Below are 14602 nucleotides of genomic sequence, written 5' to 3' on the forward strand. Positions count from 1 at the left end.
GCACTGCAGGGGAGTCAGATTTAACATGTGCAGAGAGAGTTAGATTTGGGTGTGGTGTGTTCAATCTGCAATCTAATTTGCAGTGTAAATTAAAGCAGCCAGTATTTACCCTGCACAGAAACAAAATAACCCACCCAAATCTAACTCTCTCGGCACATGTTATATCTGGATTAGAATGGTGATTGCACATGCTTATGTACAGGCTGGCATTCCAGCTCCTGCTACCATCAAGGCCCATTCTACTTGGTCTGTTGGCTTCTCTTGGGCAGCCCGCCGTGGTGCGACCCTTGAACAATTGTGCAAGGCGGCTACGTGGTCCTCAGTGAACACGTTCATAAGGTTCTATGCCTTCGATACTTCCGCCTCCCAGGATGCTTCCTTTGGACGCCGGGTTCTCGTGCCCACTACAGTGCGTCCCCTCCCATGAAGAACTGCTTTAGGACATCCCCAATGTCATTCCCTGTGGAGCCCAGTGTACCCTGCAGCAGAAAACGAGATTTATGGTCAGAACTTACCATACTTAAATCTCTGTCTGCGAGGTACACTGGGCTCCACAGGGCGCCCACCCTGACGCACTTAGCTTCTTTGGGTTGGTATGGCATTAGCCGCTGACACTTTCTCCTGTCGTGAGAATGTGGTGTACGTGGCTACTAACGGTTGTCGTCTCTTTTACCTGCTACTGCATTGGACTGGTTAACAAGAACTGAGCTCCTGTGCACGGAGGCGGGGTTATAGAGGAGGCGATGCTATGCATTCTGGGAACAGTCAAAGCTTTTAGCCTGTTGGTGCCTCGGATCAAGATCCTGCTCTGAACCCCAATGTCATTCCCTGTGGAGCCCGGAGTACCTCGCAGAAAGAGATTTAACAATGGTAAGTTGTTACCATAAATCTTGTTTTTATATTTAACACGGTAGAATACCGGTAACCAATGAAGGGACTGACAGAGCGGATCAGCAGACAAAGAACGTCTAGTGAGGAAGATTAGCCTCGCAGCTGCATTTAAAATGGATTGTAGTGGTGAGAGCCTATGTTTGGGAAGACCAGTAAGGAGACTATTACAATAATCAATGCGGGAGATGATGAGTGCATGGATTAGAGTTTTTGCAGTGTCTTGTGTAAGATAAGGGCGTATTTTGGATATGTTTTTTAGGTGCATGTAACATGATTTAGAGACAGATTGAATGAGTGGAACAAAGGACAGTTCAGAGTCAAGGGTGACAGCTAGGCAGCGAGCTTGTGGGATAGGGTGTATAGTCTCATTGTCAACAGTTATGGAGATATCAGGTTGGTAACTACTCCTGGATGGTGGGAAAATAATTCTGTTTTGGAAATGTTGAGTTTGAGGTGGTGAGATGATATCCAAGATGAAATGGCAGATAGGCATCCAGTGACACGAGCCAATACAGATGGTGATAAATCTGGGGAGGATAGGTAGATTTGAGTATCATCAGCATACAAATGATACTGAAATCCGAAGGAGCTGATTAGTTTACCAAGAGATGAGGTATAGATTGAGAACAGCAGAGGAACCAAGACTGAGCCTTGCGGTACTCCAACTGATAGAAGTGAACACTGAAAGAGCGATTAGATAGGTAGGATGAGAACCAAGTAAGAGCTGTGTCCTGAAGACCTAGGGTTTGTAGTGTTTGTATGAGAAGAGAGTGGTCAACAGCGTCAAAAGCAGCAGAGAGATCTAGAAGAATAAGTAGTGTGTAATGGCCTTTCGATCTAGCAGTGACTAGATCATTCACTACTTTGGTCAATGCCGTCTCTGCGGAGTGTTGGGCACGAAAGCCTGACTGAAGTGGGTCCAATAAGTTGTGGGAGTTAAGAAAGTGTGTAAGCAAGTCTCTCAAGTAGCTTGGAGGGACCTGGTAGCTGACAAATGGGACGGTAGTTAGAGAGTGTGTTTGGGTCAGAGTTGTGTTTTTTTAGAATGGGAGTAATCACTGCATGTTTAAACAGAGAAGGAAAGATACTAGTAGAGAGATTACAGATTTTAGTGAAGGTTGGGATAAGCCCAGGATACAAAGTTTTACTGACCTGTGAGGGTATAGGATCAAGAGGACAGGTAGTGGAGTAGGAGGATGAAAAGTGTGTTGATACTTCATCTTCACTTGTGGGATCAAATGAAGAGAAAGTGCCAGAGGGTTCAGGTAGGGAATTGAGCAGGTCACTGGCTGAGTTAGAGCATACCATTTCATATCGGATTTTATCAATCTTATCCTTGAAGTAGGAAGCAAGTTCTTGTGCACTGATAGTAGCTAGTGGGGGAGGTGAGGGAAGTTATTTAAATGTATTAAAAGGCCGCTTGGGGTTGGTGGCATGATGAGAGATTGGAAATATGTTTGTTTGGCAGTGACCAGGGCCTGACGATATGAGTGGTAGGTGGTCTTATATGTGAGAAAGTCACTTGGATTCTGAGATTTACGCCACTGACGTACTACTTTATGTGATAGTTTTTGTAGGTGTCTTGTTGATTTAAAGTGCCATTGTTGGCATCTAAGCCTACGTGGAGTGTGATGGGTAGCTGGAGCCACTTCATCAAGGGGACTCTCTAGGGTCTGGTGCAGGTAGGATACAGCAGTGTCAGGTGTGGTAAATGTAGCGATTGGTGAGAGAAGTTGTTGCAGAGAAGTGGAAAGTTGTTGAAAATGTATATTGTTAGTATTTCTACGGGTTAGAGGAGGCTTGCTTGGTTTTAGTGTCATAGAATTTAGAGTAATAGAAGAGATTGTGAAGGTAATCAGGTTGTGATCAGAGAGAGGGAAAGTAGTGTTAATGAATTTGGAAACTGAGCAGAGCCTGGGGAACACAAGATCAAGGCAGTGGCACTCCTGGTGAGTGACTGTAGGTTATCTTGTGACCCTAGTGTGTATGCGTATGCATGTGGTAGGGAATATACATAGTAAACTCCTCTGGGACAAGGACCGGTGTGAATTACTGAAATATTCTCTGTAAAAGAGCTGCCGAATATGTGTGATCTGTATAATGAACAGAAGTGAAGCTTGGTGACATGGTACCCGGAGCAAGGGTATGTTTCTGCGCCCGCTCCCCTGTACTGAATTGAGTGCATCTTACATTTGAAAATAATAAAATATTTTAAAATCCTAAATCGGTGACAGGGTTTGTTCTAGACCTTGTGGAGCTCAGGGTGAAAGTATGCTTTGGGCAGAGCCGGCCCTAACCAATATGATGCCCTAGGCAAGATTTTGGCTGGTGCCCCATAGCACCACTGCTAGTTCCACCTCTGACCCTGCACCCCGTTCCCAGCACCATCACTCCTCACCCATAGCAGCCCTTATTGTGGTGCTCCTACCCCCTATATTTTAAATAGGAACAGTGCGCACATTCGTCACACAGCCCAAAAAGGATGTGTTTTTGCTGGCAAGGGGCATGGCCACACAATAGTATCCCCAATTCAAATGACACTACACAGTAGTGCAAATTTATTCACATTTTATCATGCGATAGTGTCCCTAATTCACGTTACATCACAATGTAGTACCACTTTACCTTAAAAAGTTACTCTTCACAGTAGTGCCCTTATTCACATTACACTGAATTGCTCCTTATTCACATTACACCACACCATATTGCTCTTTATTTACATTAGACCACACTGTAGTGCCCTTTCTATACGTTACACCACACAGTAGAGCAACTTATACACATTATGCTACACATTAGTAATGCATTTATACACATAATACCACACACTAATGCCCCTTACACATATGACACACTTTCTTAATGTCCTTATATACATGGGGGGGGTGATCCCGACTTGATCGTAGCTGTACTAAATTTAGCACAGCTAGGATCAGGAACACAGACATGCAGGGGGACGCCCAGCACAGGGCTAGCCCACCCCGCATGTCAGTCCCTGCACCGTCGCAGAAGTGCAAAAGCATCGCACAGCGGCGATGCTTTTGTACTTCAGGAGTAGCTCCCGGCCAACGCAGCTTTTGCGTGCTGGCCGGGAGCTACTCATCGCTGCCAGGCTCGCTGCGTGTGACGTCACACAGCTGCTGCGGCACACCCCCCGCACGGTCCGGCCATGCCTACATTGGCCAAACTGCGCCCACAAAATGGCGGCCAAATGCCGCCGTGCTGCCCTCTCCTGCCCAGCGACTGCCTCTGCCTGTCAATCAGGCATAGGCGATCGCTAGGCAACGACAGCCGTCAGCTCTTAGCCATGTGCCGGCACACTGCGGCGCCGGCGCATGCGCAGTTCTGACCTGATTGCTGCGCTGCAAACAACTGCAGCGAGCGATCAGATCAGAATGACCCCCATAATGCGCCTTACACATTATGCTAACCTTTATTAATGCCCTTATACACATAATGTCCCTTACACATATGCCACACATTATTAATGCCCTTTTACACACAATGACACACGTCACTTACACATGTCGCACATTATTAATGCCCTTAAACACATAATGACACATAATGCACCTTACAGATATGCCAAACACTGTTGTAACACCAACCCATCTGCACACAGCATTCACACGGCCGCTAACACTGTGACCTCTGCCTCTGCTTAGATACAAATGTGTCCTCATAAATCTTGCCTCAATGCACCATGTAGCAGGAGATGCCTGGTGTGAGTCAGCTGGCAACTTTGCTAACGTTGACTATTGGTTATTGGCTACATATATGATAAAGCACCCTATAAATTGGCATTAAAGATTTGACAAATCATAACAGAGCTTGAATTAAAAATGTCTGAAGTACTAAATGCTATAAACATTTAGATTCATTTGATTTGTACAAATGTTATAGAGCAATCTGAAAGGTGAACTGCGCCTTAAATACCTCATATTGAGGTAAGTGTAAATTGTACTTTTCAAGTCTCGCTCTCATCTCCCTCCACAAGATGTTTTTTGTCATAGTTTGCATGCATAGTAGAAAGGAGCACTGTATGCAGACTGAGATGTGTCTCCCCATTGTGCCTCTCTGCAGCATGGATGGTGTAATGGTTAGCATTACTGCCTCACAGCACTGAGGTCACGGATTGAATTCCCATTATGGCCCTAACTGTGTGGAGTTTGTATATTCTCCCCATGCTTGTGTGAGTTTCCTCCCACAATCCAAAAATATACTGCTAGGTTAATTAGCTCCCAAAAGCGTAACCCTAACGTGTAAGCGTGCTCATGAACATGTGGTATGGAATATAGAGTGTAAGCTCCACTGGTGCAAGTACTGATGTGAATGGCCAAATATGCTCTGTAAAGTGCTGCGGAATATGTGTGCCCTATATAAATAACTGGTAATAAATAATAAAATATAGGGAAGATAAGTGGAGGGCTGTTGTATGCCAGTTACAGTGGGAAACTAAAAGCGATGGTATGGAAATTTGACTCAAATGGTTGGCGTCAGCTTTATTACCGAATCCCCCCCCACACACACACACACACACAAACACACACACACACACACACACACACACACACACACACACACACACACCTTTATTGTGCTGACCAGGCTCCTACTCTTTCTGTCCGTGCCCTGCTGAATAGAGCGTGGTCACAGGCAACAGGGACAAAGGGGCTAATTCAGACCTTCAGACCTGATCATAGCAGCAAATTTGTTAGCAGTTGGCAAAACCATGTGCACTGCAGGGGGGGGGGGGGGCAGAAATAACATGTGCAGAGAGAGTTAGATTTGGGTGGGTTATATTGTATCTGTGCAGGGTAAATACTGGCTGCTTTATTTTTACACTGCAATTTAGATTTAAGTTTGAACACACCCCACCCAAATCTAACTCTCTCTGCACACGTTATATCTGCCCCCCCCCCCCTGCAGTGCACATAGTTTTGCCCAACTGCTAACAAATTTGCTGCTGCGAAATGGTCTGAATTACCCCCACTCTACCATATAGGCCTGATTGGTGGATTGCTGCAGAGATGGTTGTCCTTCTGGAAGGTTCTCCTCTCTGCACAGAGGAATGCTGTAGCTCTGACAGAGTGGCCATCAGGTTCTTGGTCACCTCCCTGACTAGGGCCCTACTCCCCCAGTCGCTCAGTTTAGATGGCTGGCCAGCTCTAGGAAGAGTCCTGGTGGTTCCGAACTTCTTCCATTTACAAATGATGGAGGCCACTGTGCTCATTGGGACCTTCAAAGCAGCAGATATTTTTCTGTACCCTTCCCCAGATTTGTGCCTCGAGACAATCCTGTCTCGGAGGTCTACAGACAATTCCTTTGACTTCATGCTTGGTTTGTGCTCAGACATGCACTGTCAAGTGTGGAACATTATATAGACAGGTGGGTACCTTTCCAAATCATGTCCAATCAACTGAATTTACCACAGGTGGACTCCAATTAAGCTGTAGAACATTTCAAGGATGATCAGTGGAAACAGGATGCACCTGAGCTCAATTTTGAGCTTCATGGCAAAGGCTGTGAATATTTATGTACATGTGATTTCTTAGTTTTTTTATTTTTAATAAACTAGCAAAAATCTAAAAAAAAAACACTTTTTCATGTTGTCATTATGGGCTATTGTGTGTAGAATTTTAAGGGAAAAAATGTATTTATTCCATTTTGGAATAAGGCTGTAATATAACAAAATGTGGAAAAAGTGAACCGCTGTGAATACTTTACGGATGCACTGTATGAGTGTTTCTAAGGTGATGTGTAAAACCTAAAGAATTGAAGTTTCCTGGGATTTTACAACAAAATCACTTTAATACATCTCACCCCATATATTTATAATTTATTTCACTTCTTTTTTCCTCCAAAAAGGTTAGTTTACCACATCCAAATATAAATGTCTTATAAGTGTAAAGTATACTACTGCTAAATTGGAATGATATGTGACATGTTACAGGTTTGCTTAACATCAATATTACATTGGACATTTACAATCTAGCTAGTAAACTGATGCAAGCTGCAGTGACATGTGAAGCAAAGTATACAAAATGTGTCATATTTGTTTTCTGGATTTATTTCTTGCAGAAAACCTACAGAGACTTCAGGCTGCAGGGAGTGCTGGATGGTACCTTAAATAATAAGACATATGAGACAATTCACAACCGTTTAACGATGGAAGAGGCGACAGTCGCTGTGTCTGATAGGGGAGGTCTCCAGGGGATTTCTATGAAGGACAGCGATGATGAAGAAGAGTGACAGTTCAATATTTACATGTTTCATCCTGGTCCATTTACTTTACTTGTCCTGTGTATAGGTATTTGGCTAGGGATCCAATAGTTTGCTCATTAAGAAGCCTGTTTATACATATATTCCATTTCAAATGATAACTTATCGGCCAAGGAATTACTCAAATAATATTAGTTAAATATATGAAAGCATACAATGGGTCTTGTTATGAAGCAGGGTTTGTGCCATACAGATTATTTTCTTTTATATGCCTTTCATAGACAATGTGCCTCTTGAAACATTAATATGCTATTAGCCTATTATACCTACATTGGAGTGTCCATTACTGCATTGCCCTGCATTAAGTTTCCGCCATTCTTGGGGGTGAGTAGAGACAAGTTTGTATCCTTGCTCTTTCCTCTACAAGTACCTCGTTCTTCTTTTCAGATCGTGTAAAACATTTCATTAGTGTTTTTACTGTCTTTGTAAGACCTGCATAGATATTGATGGAAATAAGCACATACGGTTTCATGTACCTATTGGTTCTAATCAGTTTGTTGTTTTAAAATGTTTAATAAAGTTTGATAAGATGTTTACACTGTAGCCCCTCCTTCTGTACACCCATTATTCGTGTTTGTAATAGATGAATTTCATCAAAGATCCAATCTACATGTGAGAGATATATAGGGGCAGATTACTAAGCCATGGAGAGAGATCAAGTATTAACCTATCAGCTCCTGACATTTGATCTGATTGGCTGGTACTTTATCTCTATCTCTGCTCTATCACTCCCCAAGGCTTAGTACATCTCCCCCATAGAGATGAATGACAGGACTAAAGGGAAAGAAGAAAATCTCCTTCAAAAATCAACTTTTAGATTTCGTACTTTCCCAGTTAAATCCACTGGCTGTAGTCTATTATTATATCAGGTTGTTTGCCCCTTTAACTCTGAGAAAAAATAAAATCACTTCCTAACCTACACACAAGGATTCTAATGTTTGCCAATGCTTATAATGGGTTAACACAAGAAGATCAGGTTGAATAAATTCTCTTTTGAAGTTCCTATAGTAAATGTGTGGTGTGCAGGTTCTACAGCAGTGTTCATTTATCAAAGTACTAAAATGTGCATCTTGCAGTAGAAATGATTTGTATAATGGGGCGCTGAGAGAAGGTGAACTGGGTTACCCATGTCCCGACAGCTGTTGTAGGGGACAATTGCAAAGTATTTCCATTTCCACAGCTGGATTTGGCCACACCCCCTACAGTACCAAGACCCCACGGCTGTCTCAATGGCCCTGTTTTTTTGGGGGGGGAATTTGCTTTAGTCCAACAGATTTTATGCCACCAACATGGAATTTAAATGTAAAAATGGTGGCACTGTAAAATTTACAATCTACAGAGTATAAGTTGCCAAATGAAAATCAGGTGAATTAATAATTATGTAATGTAACCACTTGCAATAGAGTGGTTTTATTAGCTAATTAATTAAATGCAATTTAAAGGCAAATTAATATTTTAGGTTGTTCCCTGTGTGGCAATAAAGCAGTTTAAAAAGGATTTGATATTTGTACATCTTTGGAGGTGGTGGATCCCATCTTGACCTCTTATTTTAATGGGGTGCATGTTGTTCCCCTATAACACACTCACTATAAAGGGAAACCCATAAATAAGATTTAAACACACAGAGGTTATAAGAGAGCCTTAATGTGTCCACTCTCTTGGTTAAGTCAAGAAACTATTGAAGCTGAACTCTGCAGAATGTTAGGTACAGTAGAAAATGGAAAAGTTAAATTAAGTTATAAAAGTAACACTGCAGTAGGATGGACTTTGGAGTGATGTTATAGTTGTTTGCACTGTCTGCAGCTACAGCCAGACCACAAACTCAAAGGAAGTAATTCAGTTCTCTAGGTCGCAATGTTTGGCTGCACACATCTGAAAAGAACAAATGGCAACAATGCACTGCACACATCTATTGCAAGGTAAATTGTGCTGGCTGGTGGCTGCAAGATGCTCGCGTTCTGACCATTTCTCTGACAGTTCATGGTTTACGCTTCAAATGAAAAACCGGAACAGAGTACTGTGGAAGTAGAGCTGTTTCTAATGCAAAAAGTAGGAAATTAGGCAAATAGAATGTTTAAACACTTAACTAATTATTATATTTTTAAATTACATAAGTAATTGTCATTTCTAGAAATGTAAGTAAAATATTATCTTTAAAAAAAAATAATATATTGAATTTTTTATGAAACCTCCCGTCCAATGACCATAGGTCCTTATTGACACATTAACCCAGATCCCCCCCCCCCCAAAGTAACAATAGATCCCCCTTAATCCCCCACCCCAACAGTAATTGATCCCCCAGTGTTTTTGGCCCCACCATCTTAGTGTCTGTTGGTCCCCACTGAAGTCTCCCCTACCCTCCACCCCCCACACACACACAATAACAAAAATGAAAGTAGTAACATAAATCTTTCATCCCCCAAGTGGAAATCAACCACCCCGTTGCATAAACAACCCATTCTCGTATATCTATTACTACCTCTATATGGTTTTGAATACCTCCACTCAGATCTCTTAACCCTCCCCCATTTTTCAAGCAGAGTGCATATACGTTAAAATAAATGTATTAGCTACATTTATATGAACTATATGATTCACAGAATGTAGTTGCCCAGGTGCATGTTAGGAAGGGATTAATTTACATTAGAAAAAAAACAAATTCCCCCAGCACACCATAGTGGATCAGCAAAAGAGACATACATTCTACATTTTAATAGTAATGTAGAAATCTGTGTTACATACATTTGCAAACATATGGTAAGCTACCAGACATGGCAAGGAGTCTCTGCTCTGATGGTCCTACACTATATTATAATGGCACCTACTTTGGGTTAATGTTTTTCTAAATACCTTTATGCAGGGCTTAAAGTGATCCTGGAAATGTGGTAAAACTCATTTCCTCCACCACCTACTCCCCATCCCATAAGGCAGGGCCAGTGAAATGGTTTTCAGCACTCACCTGGACACTATAACTTTGTGCCCTACCTCCCATACTTTATTAAAGGACAGTGGTCTCAAAAGGAAGCGACATGGACACCCCCAATTCAAATTACGCCACACAGTAGCACAGATATCACTCAGTGCACCCAATTCATGTTATGTCACTCAGTAGTGACCCTTATTCACACATTCACACAGTGGTACTCCTTATACAAGTTATGCCACACAGTAGTGCCCCTTATACACAATGCCCACATTAGTTACCCTTTTACACAATTCCCACAGTAATGCCCCTTACACATAATGCCCACAGTAGTGGTGCCTAATTTACACATAATGCCCACAGTAGTGCCCCTTATACACATCTCTGCCTCTGTCACTCCAGCAGCTCACTGCCTGTGTCCCTCCAGCAGCTCCATGCTGTGTCCTTCCAGGAGATTCACCGCCTCTCTGTATCCCTCTAGACCCCTCACCTTTGTCATCAGCTTGTACAGAGCCTGCTCCTCTTTGTGGCGCTTCACTTCAGTGCCAGTTGACTGCATGACATCACATATTCAGTGCTAGATAAGGAAGCCACTATAAGAAGGGGACAAATGCCATCTGACATACCCAGCGTGTGTGAGTACCAGGAGGGATGGGCCACAGGTGGAGGACGACCATGGAGCCACCGGGACCTAAGGAAGGGGGAGGAGGCTGCAGCTCATCAGTGATGCTTGCGCCGCCTGCATCATCTATTGACATAGGTGGTGCTGCAGGCTTTTATGTTGAAATTACTGTGCAGGAACATGGAGGAGGTGGAACCAGTTCCAACTTCCACAACAGGTGATGGAACTCTGTTCCACCCCGTCCCACCCCCCACTTTAACCCCTACATTAATGTATTTTTAAATTGAGTAATTTCCTATGGTGTCAGTCTAGCACAGCCACACTAGAGAGCTGTAGGGAGGCCCCTCCCTCTCCACACCGACATCCTGACTCTCACACAACCTTTCTATAAAGCTGTTCCCTCAGAAGAGCTGTGGCTGTATTTCAGCAGAGAAGGTGTATAACTTAGGGCTGCATGCTCATATAATGTTCTCAGATCCCTGGTCTTCAGCATCCAGAGTGCTGTTCTTGGATCTCATTGGTGCTGGAGAGCATTACATGAGCGTGCACTTTCATTTATAAGAGAAGTGGAGGGGAGTGGAAGAGTGACAAAAGAAAAACAGAGAGAAAGAGGACCAAAGATGGGTAAGGGAAGAGCCAGGTGAGTGAAGGGAGAGAAACAGTACAATAAGAGAGGGAGGTAGAGAGCCTAAACTGGGTATACACTAGACCAGTGGTAGCCAACCCTCGTCCTCGAGAGCTACCAACAGTTCACGTTTTCCAGCTCACCTGGCAGGTGCACATGTGCAGTTATTACTAACAGTGACATTTTAAAAGATCCACAGGTGGACTCTGTGAGGAGACCTGGAAAAATAAGAATTTACTTACCGATAATTCTATTTCTCGTAGTCCGTAGTGGATGCTGGGGACTCCGTCAGGACCATGGGGAATAGCGGCTCCGCAGGAGACAGGGCACAAAATTAAAAGTTTGACCACTAGGTGGTGTGCACTGGCTCCTCCCCCTATGACCCTCCTCCAAGCCTCAGTTAGGATACTGTGCCCGGACGAGCGTACACAATAAGGAAGGATTTTGAATCCCGGGTAAGACTCATACCAGCCACACCAATCACACTGTACAACCTGTGATCTGAACCCAGTTAACAGCATGATAACATAACAGAGGAGCCTCTGAAAAGATGGCTTCCAACAATAATAACCCGATTTTTGTAACAATAACTTTGTACAAGTATTGCAGACAATCCTCACTTGGGATGGGCGCCCAGCATCCACTACGGACTACGAGAAATAGAATTATCGGTAAGTAAATTCTTATTTTCTCTGACGTCCTAAGTGGATGCTGGGGACTCCGTCAGGACCATGGGGATTATACCAAAGCTCCCAAACGGGCGGGAGAGTGCGGATGACTCTGCAGCACCGAATGAGAGAACTCCAGGTCCTCCCTAGCCAGGGTATCAAATTTGTAGAATTTTACAAACGTGTTCTCCCCTGACCACGTAACTGCTCGGCAGTGTTGTAATGCCGAGACCCCTCGGGCAGCCGCCCAAGGTGAGCCCACCTTCCTTGTGGAGTGGGCATTTACAGATTTTGGCTGTGGCAGGCCCTGCCACAGAATGCGCAAGTTGAATTGTGCTACAAATCCAACGAGCAATCGTCTGCTTAGACGCAGGAACACCCAGCTTGTTGGGTGCATACAGTATAAACAGCGAGTCAGACTTTCTGACTCCAGCCGTCCTTGAAATATATATATATATATTTTTAAGGCTCTGACAACGTCGAACAACTTGGAGTCCTCCAAGTCGCTAGAAGCCGCAGGCACTACAATAGGTTGGTTCAGGTGAAACGCTGATACCACCTTAGGGAGAAACTGAGGACGCGTCCGCAGTTCTGCCCTGTCCCAATGGAAAATCAGATATGGCTTTTGTACGAAAAAGCCGCCAATTCTGACACTCTCCTGGCCGAAGCCAGGGCCAGTAGCATGGTCACTTTCCATGTAAGATATTTCAAATCCACCGATTTGAGTGGCTCAACCAATGGGATTTGAGGAATCCCAAAACTACATTGAGATCCCACAGTGCCACTGGAGGCACAACCGGGGCTGTATATGTAGTACTCCTTTGACAAAAGCTTGGACTTCAGGAACTGAAGCCAATTCTTTCTGGAAGAAAATCGACAGGGCCGAAATTTGAACCTTAATGGACCCCAATTTGAGGCCCATAGACAATCCTGTTTGCAGGAAATGTAGGAATCGACCCAGTTGAAATTCCTCCGTCGGAGCCCTCTCCTTCAGGATCCGGCGTTCAACCGCCATGCCGTCAAACGCAGCCGCGGTAAGTCTAGAGGTAGAGTGCACGGATCCTCCGTGCGCATCTCTTGAAGTTCCGGGTACCAAGTCTTTCTTGGCAAATCCGGAACCACGAGTATCGTTCTTACTCCCCTTCGCCTTATAATTCTCAGTACCTTGGGTATGAGAGGCAGAGGGGGGAACACATACATTGACTGGTACACCCATGGTGTTACCAACGCGTCCACAGCTATTGCCTGAAGGTCTCTTGACCTGGCGCAATACCTGTCCAGTTTTTTTTTTTTGTTGAGGCGGGACGCCATCATGTCCACCTTTGGTTTTCCCAACGGTTCACAATCATGTGGAAAACTTCTGGATGAAGTCCCCACTCTCCCGGGTGGTGATCGTGTCTGCTGAGGAAGTCTGCTTCCCAGTTGTCCACTCCCGGAATGAACACTGCTGACAGTGCTATCACATGATTTTCTGCCCAGTGAAAAATCCTTGCAGCTTCCGCCATTGCCCTCCTGCTTCTTGTGTCGCCCTGTCTGTTTACGTGGGCGACTGCCGTGGTGTTGCCCTACTGGTTCAACACCGGCTGACCCTGAAGCAGAGGTCTTGCCAGGCTTAGAGCATTGTAAATTGCCCTTAGCTCCAGTATATTTATGTGAAGTGAAGTCTCCAGGCTTGACCACACTCCCTGGAAATTTCTTCCCTGTGTGACTGCTCCCCAGCCTCTCAGGCTGGCATTCGTGGTCACCAGGACCCAGTCCTGAATGCCGAATCTGCGGCCCTCCAAAAAGGTGAGCACTCTGCAACCACCACAGAAGAGACCCCCTTGTCCTTGGAGATGGGGCTATCCGCTGATGCATCTGAAGATGCGATCCGGACCATTCGTCCAGCAGATTCCACTGAAAGGTTCTTGCGTGGAATCTGCCGAATGGAATCGCTTCGTAAGAAGCCATCATTTACCCAGGACTCTTGTGCATTGATGCACTGACACTTTTCCTGGTTTTAGGAGGTTCCTGACTAGCTCGGATAACTCCCTGGCTTTCTCCTCCGGGAGAAAAACCTTTTTCTGAACTGTGTCCAGAATCATCCCTAGGAACAGCAGACGTGTCGTCGGGCTCAGCTGGGATTTTGGAAAATTTAGAATCCACCCGTGCTGTTGCAGCACTACTTGGGTTAGTGCTACACCGGCCTCTAACTGTTCTCTGGATCTTGCCCTTATCAGGAGATCGTCCAAGTAAGGGATAATTAATACGCCTTTTCTACGAAGAAGAATCATCATTTCGGCCATTACCTTGGTAAAGACCCGGGGTGCCGTGGACAATCCAAACGGCAACGTCTGAAACTGATAGTGACAGTTTTATACCACGAACCTGAGGTACCCTTGGTTTGAAGGGCAAATTTGGACATGGAGGTAAGCATCCTTGATGTCCAAGGACACCATAAAGTCCCCTTCTTCCAGATTCGCTATCACTGCTCTGAGTGATTTCATCTTGAACTTGAACCTTTGTATGTAAGTGTTCAAAAGATTTCAGACTTAGAATAGGTCTCACCGAGCCGTCCGGCTTCGGTACCACAAACAGCGTGGAATAATACC

The 14602-nt window shown here is 44.4% G+C and overlaps 1 protein-coding gene across 9 annotated transcripts in view; it reads left to right on the forward strand.

The window, feature by feature from the left end:
- Positions 1-7707, forward strand: part of CADPS2 (calcium dependent secretion activator 2) — a 919737-nt gene extending 912030 nt beyond the window's left edge. For all 9 annotated transcript variants that reach the window (XM_063927189.1, XM_063927182.1, XM_063927183.1 and 6 more), the window contains one exon: positions 6973-7707. In XM_063927189.1, coding sequence (XP_063783259.1) covers positions 6973-7143 — 171 coding nt within the window. In that variant the 3' untranslated portion in view covers positions 7144-7707. The remainder of the gene's footprint in view (positions 1-6972) is intronic.
- The last annotated feature ends 6895 nt before the right edge of the window (positions 7708-14602 follow it).

The sequence above is a fragment of the Pseudophryne corroboree genome, chromosome 6 (assembly GCF_028390025.1).
Source record: "Pseudophryne corroboree isolate aPseCor3 chromosome 6, aPseCor3.hap2, whole genome shotgun sequence".
Classification (NCBI taxonomy): domain Eukaryota; kingdom Metazoa; phylum Chordata; class Amphibia; order Anura; family Myobatrachidae; genus Pseudophryne; species Pseudophryne corroboree.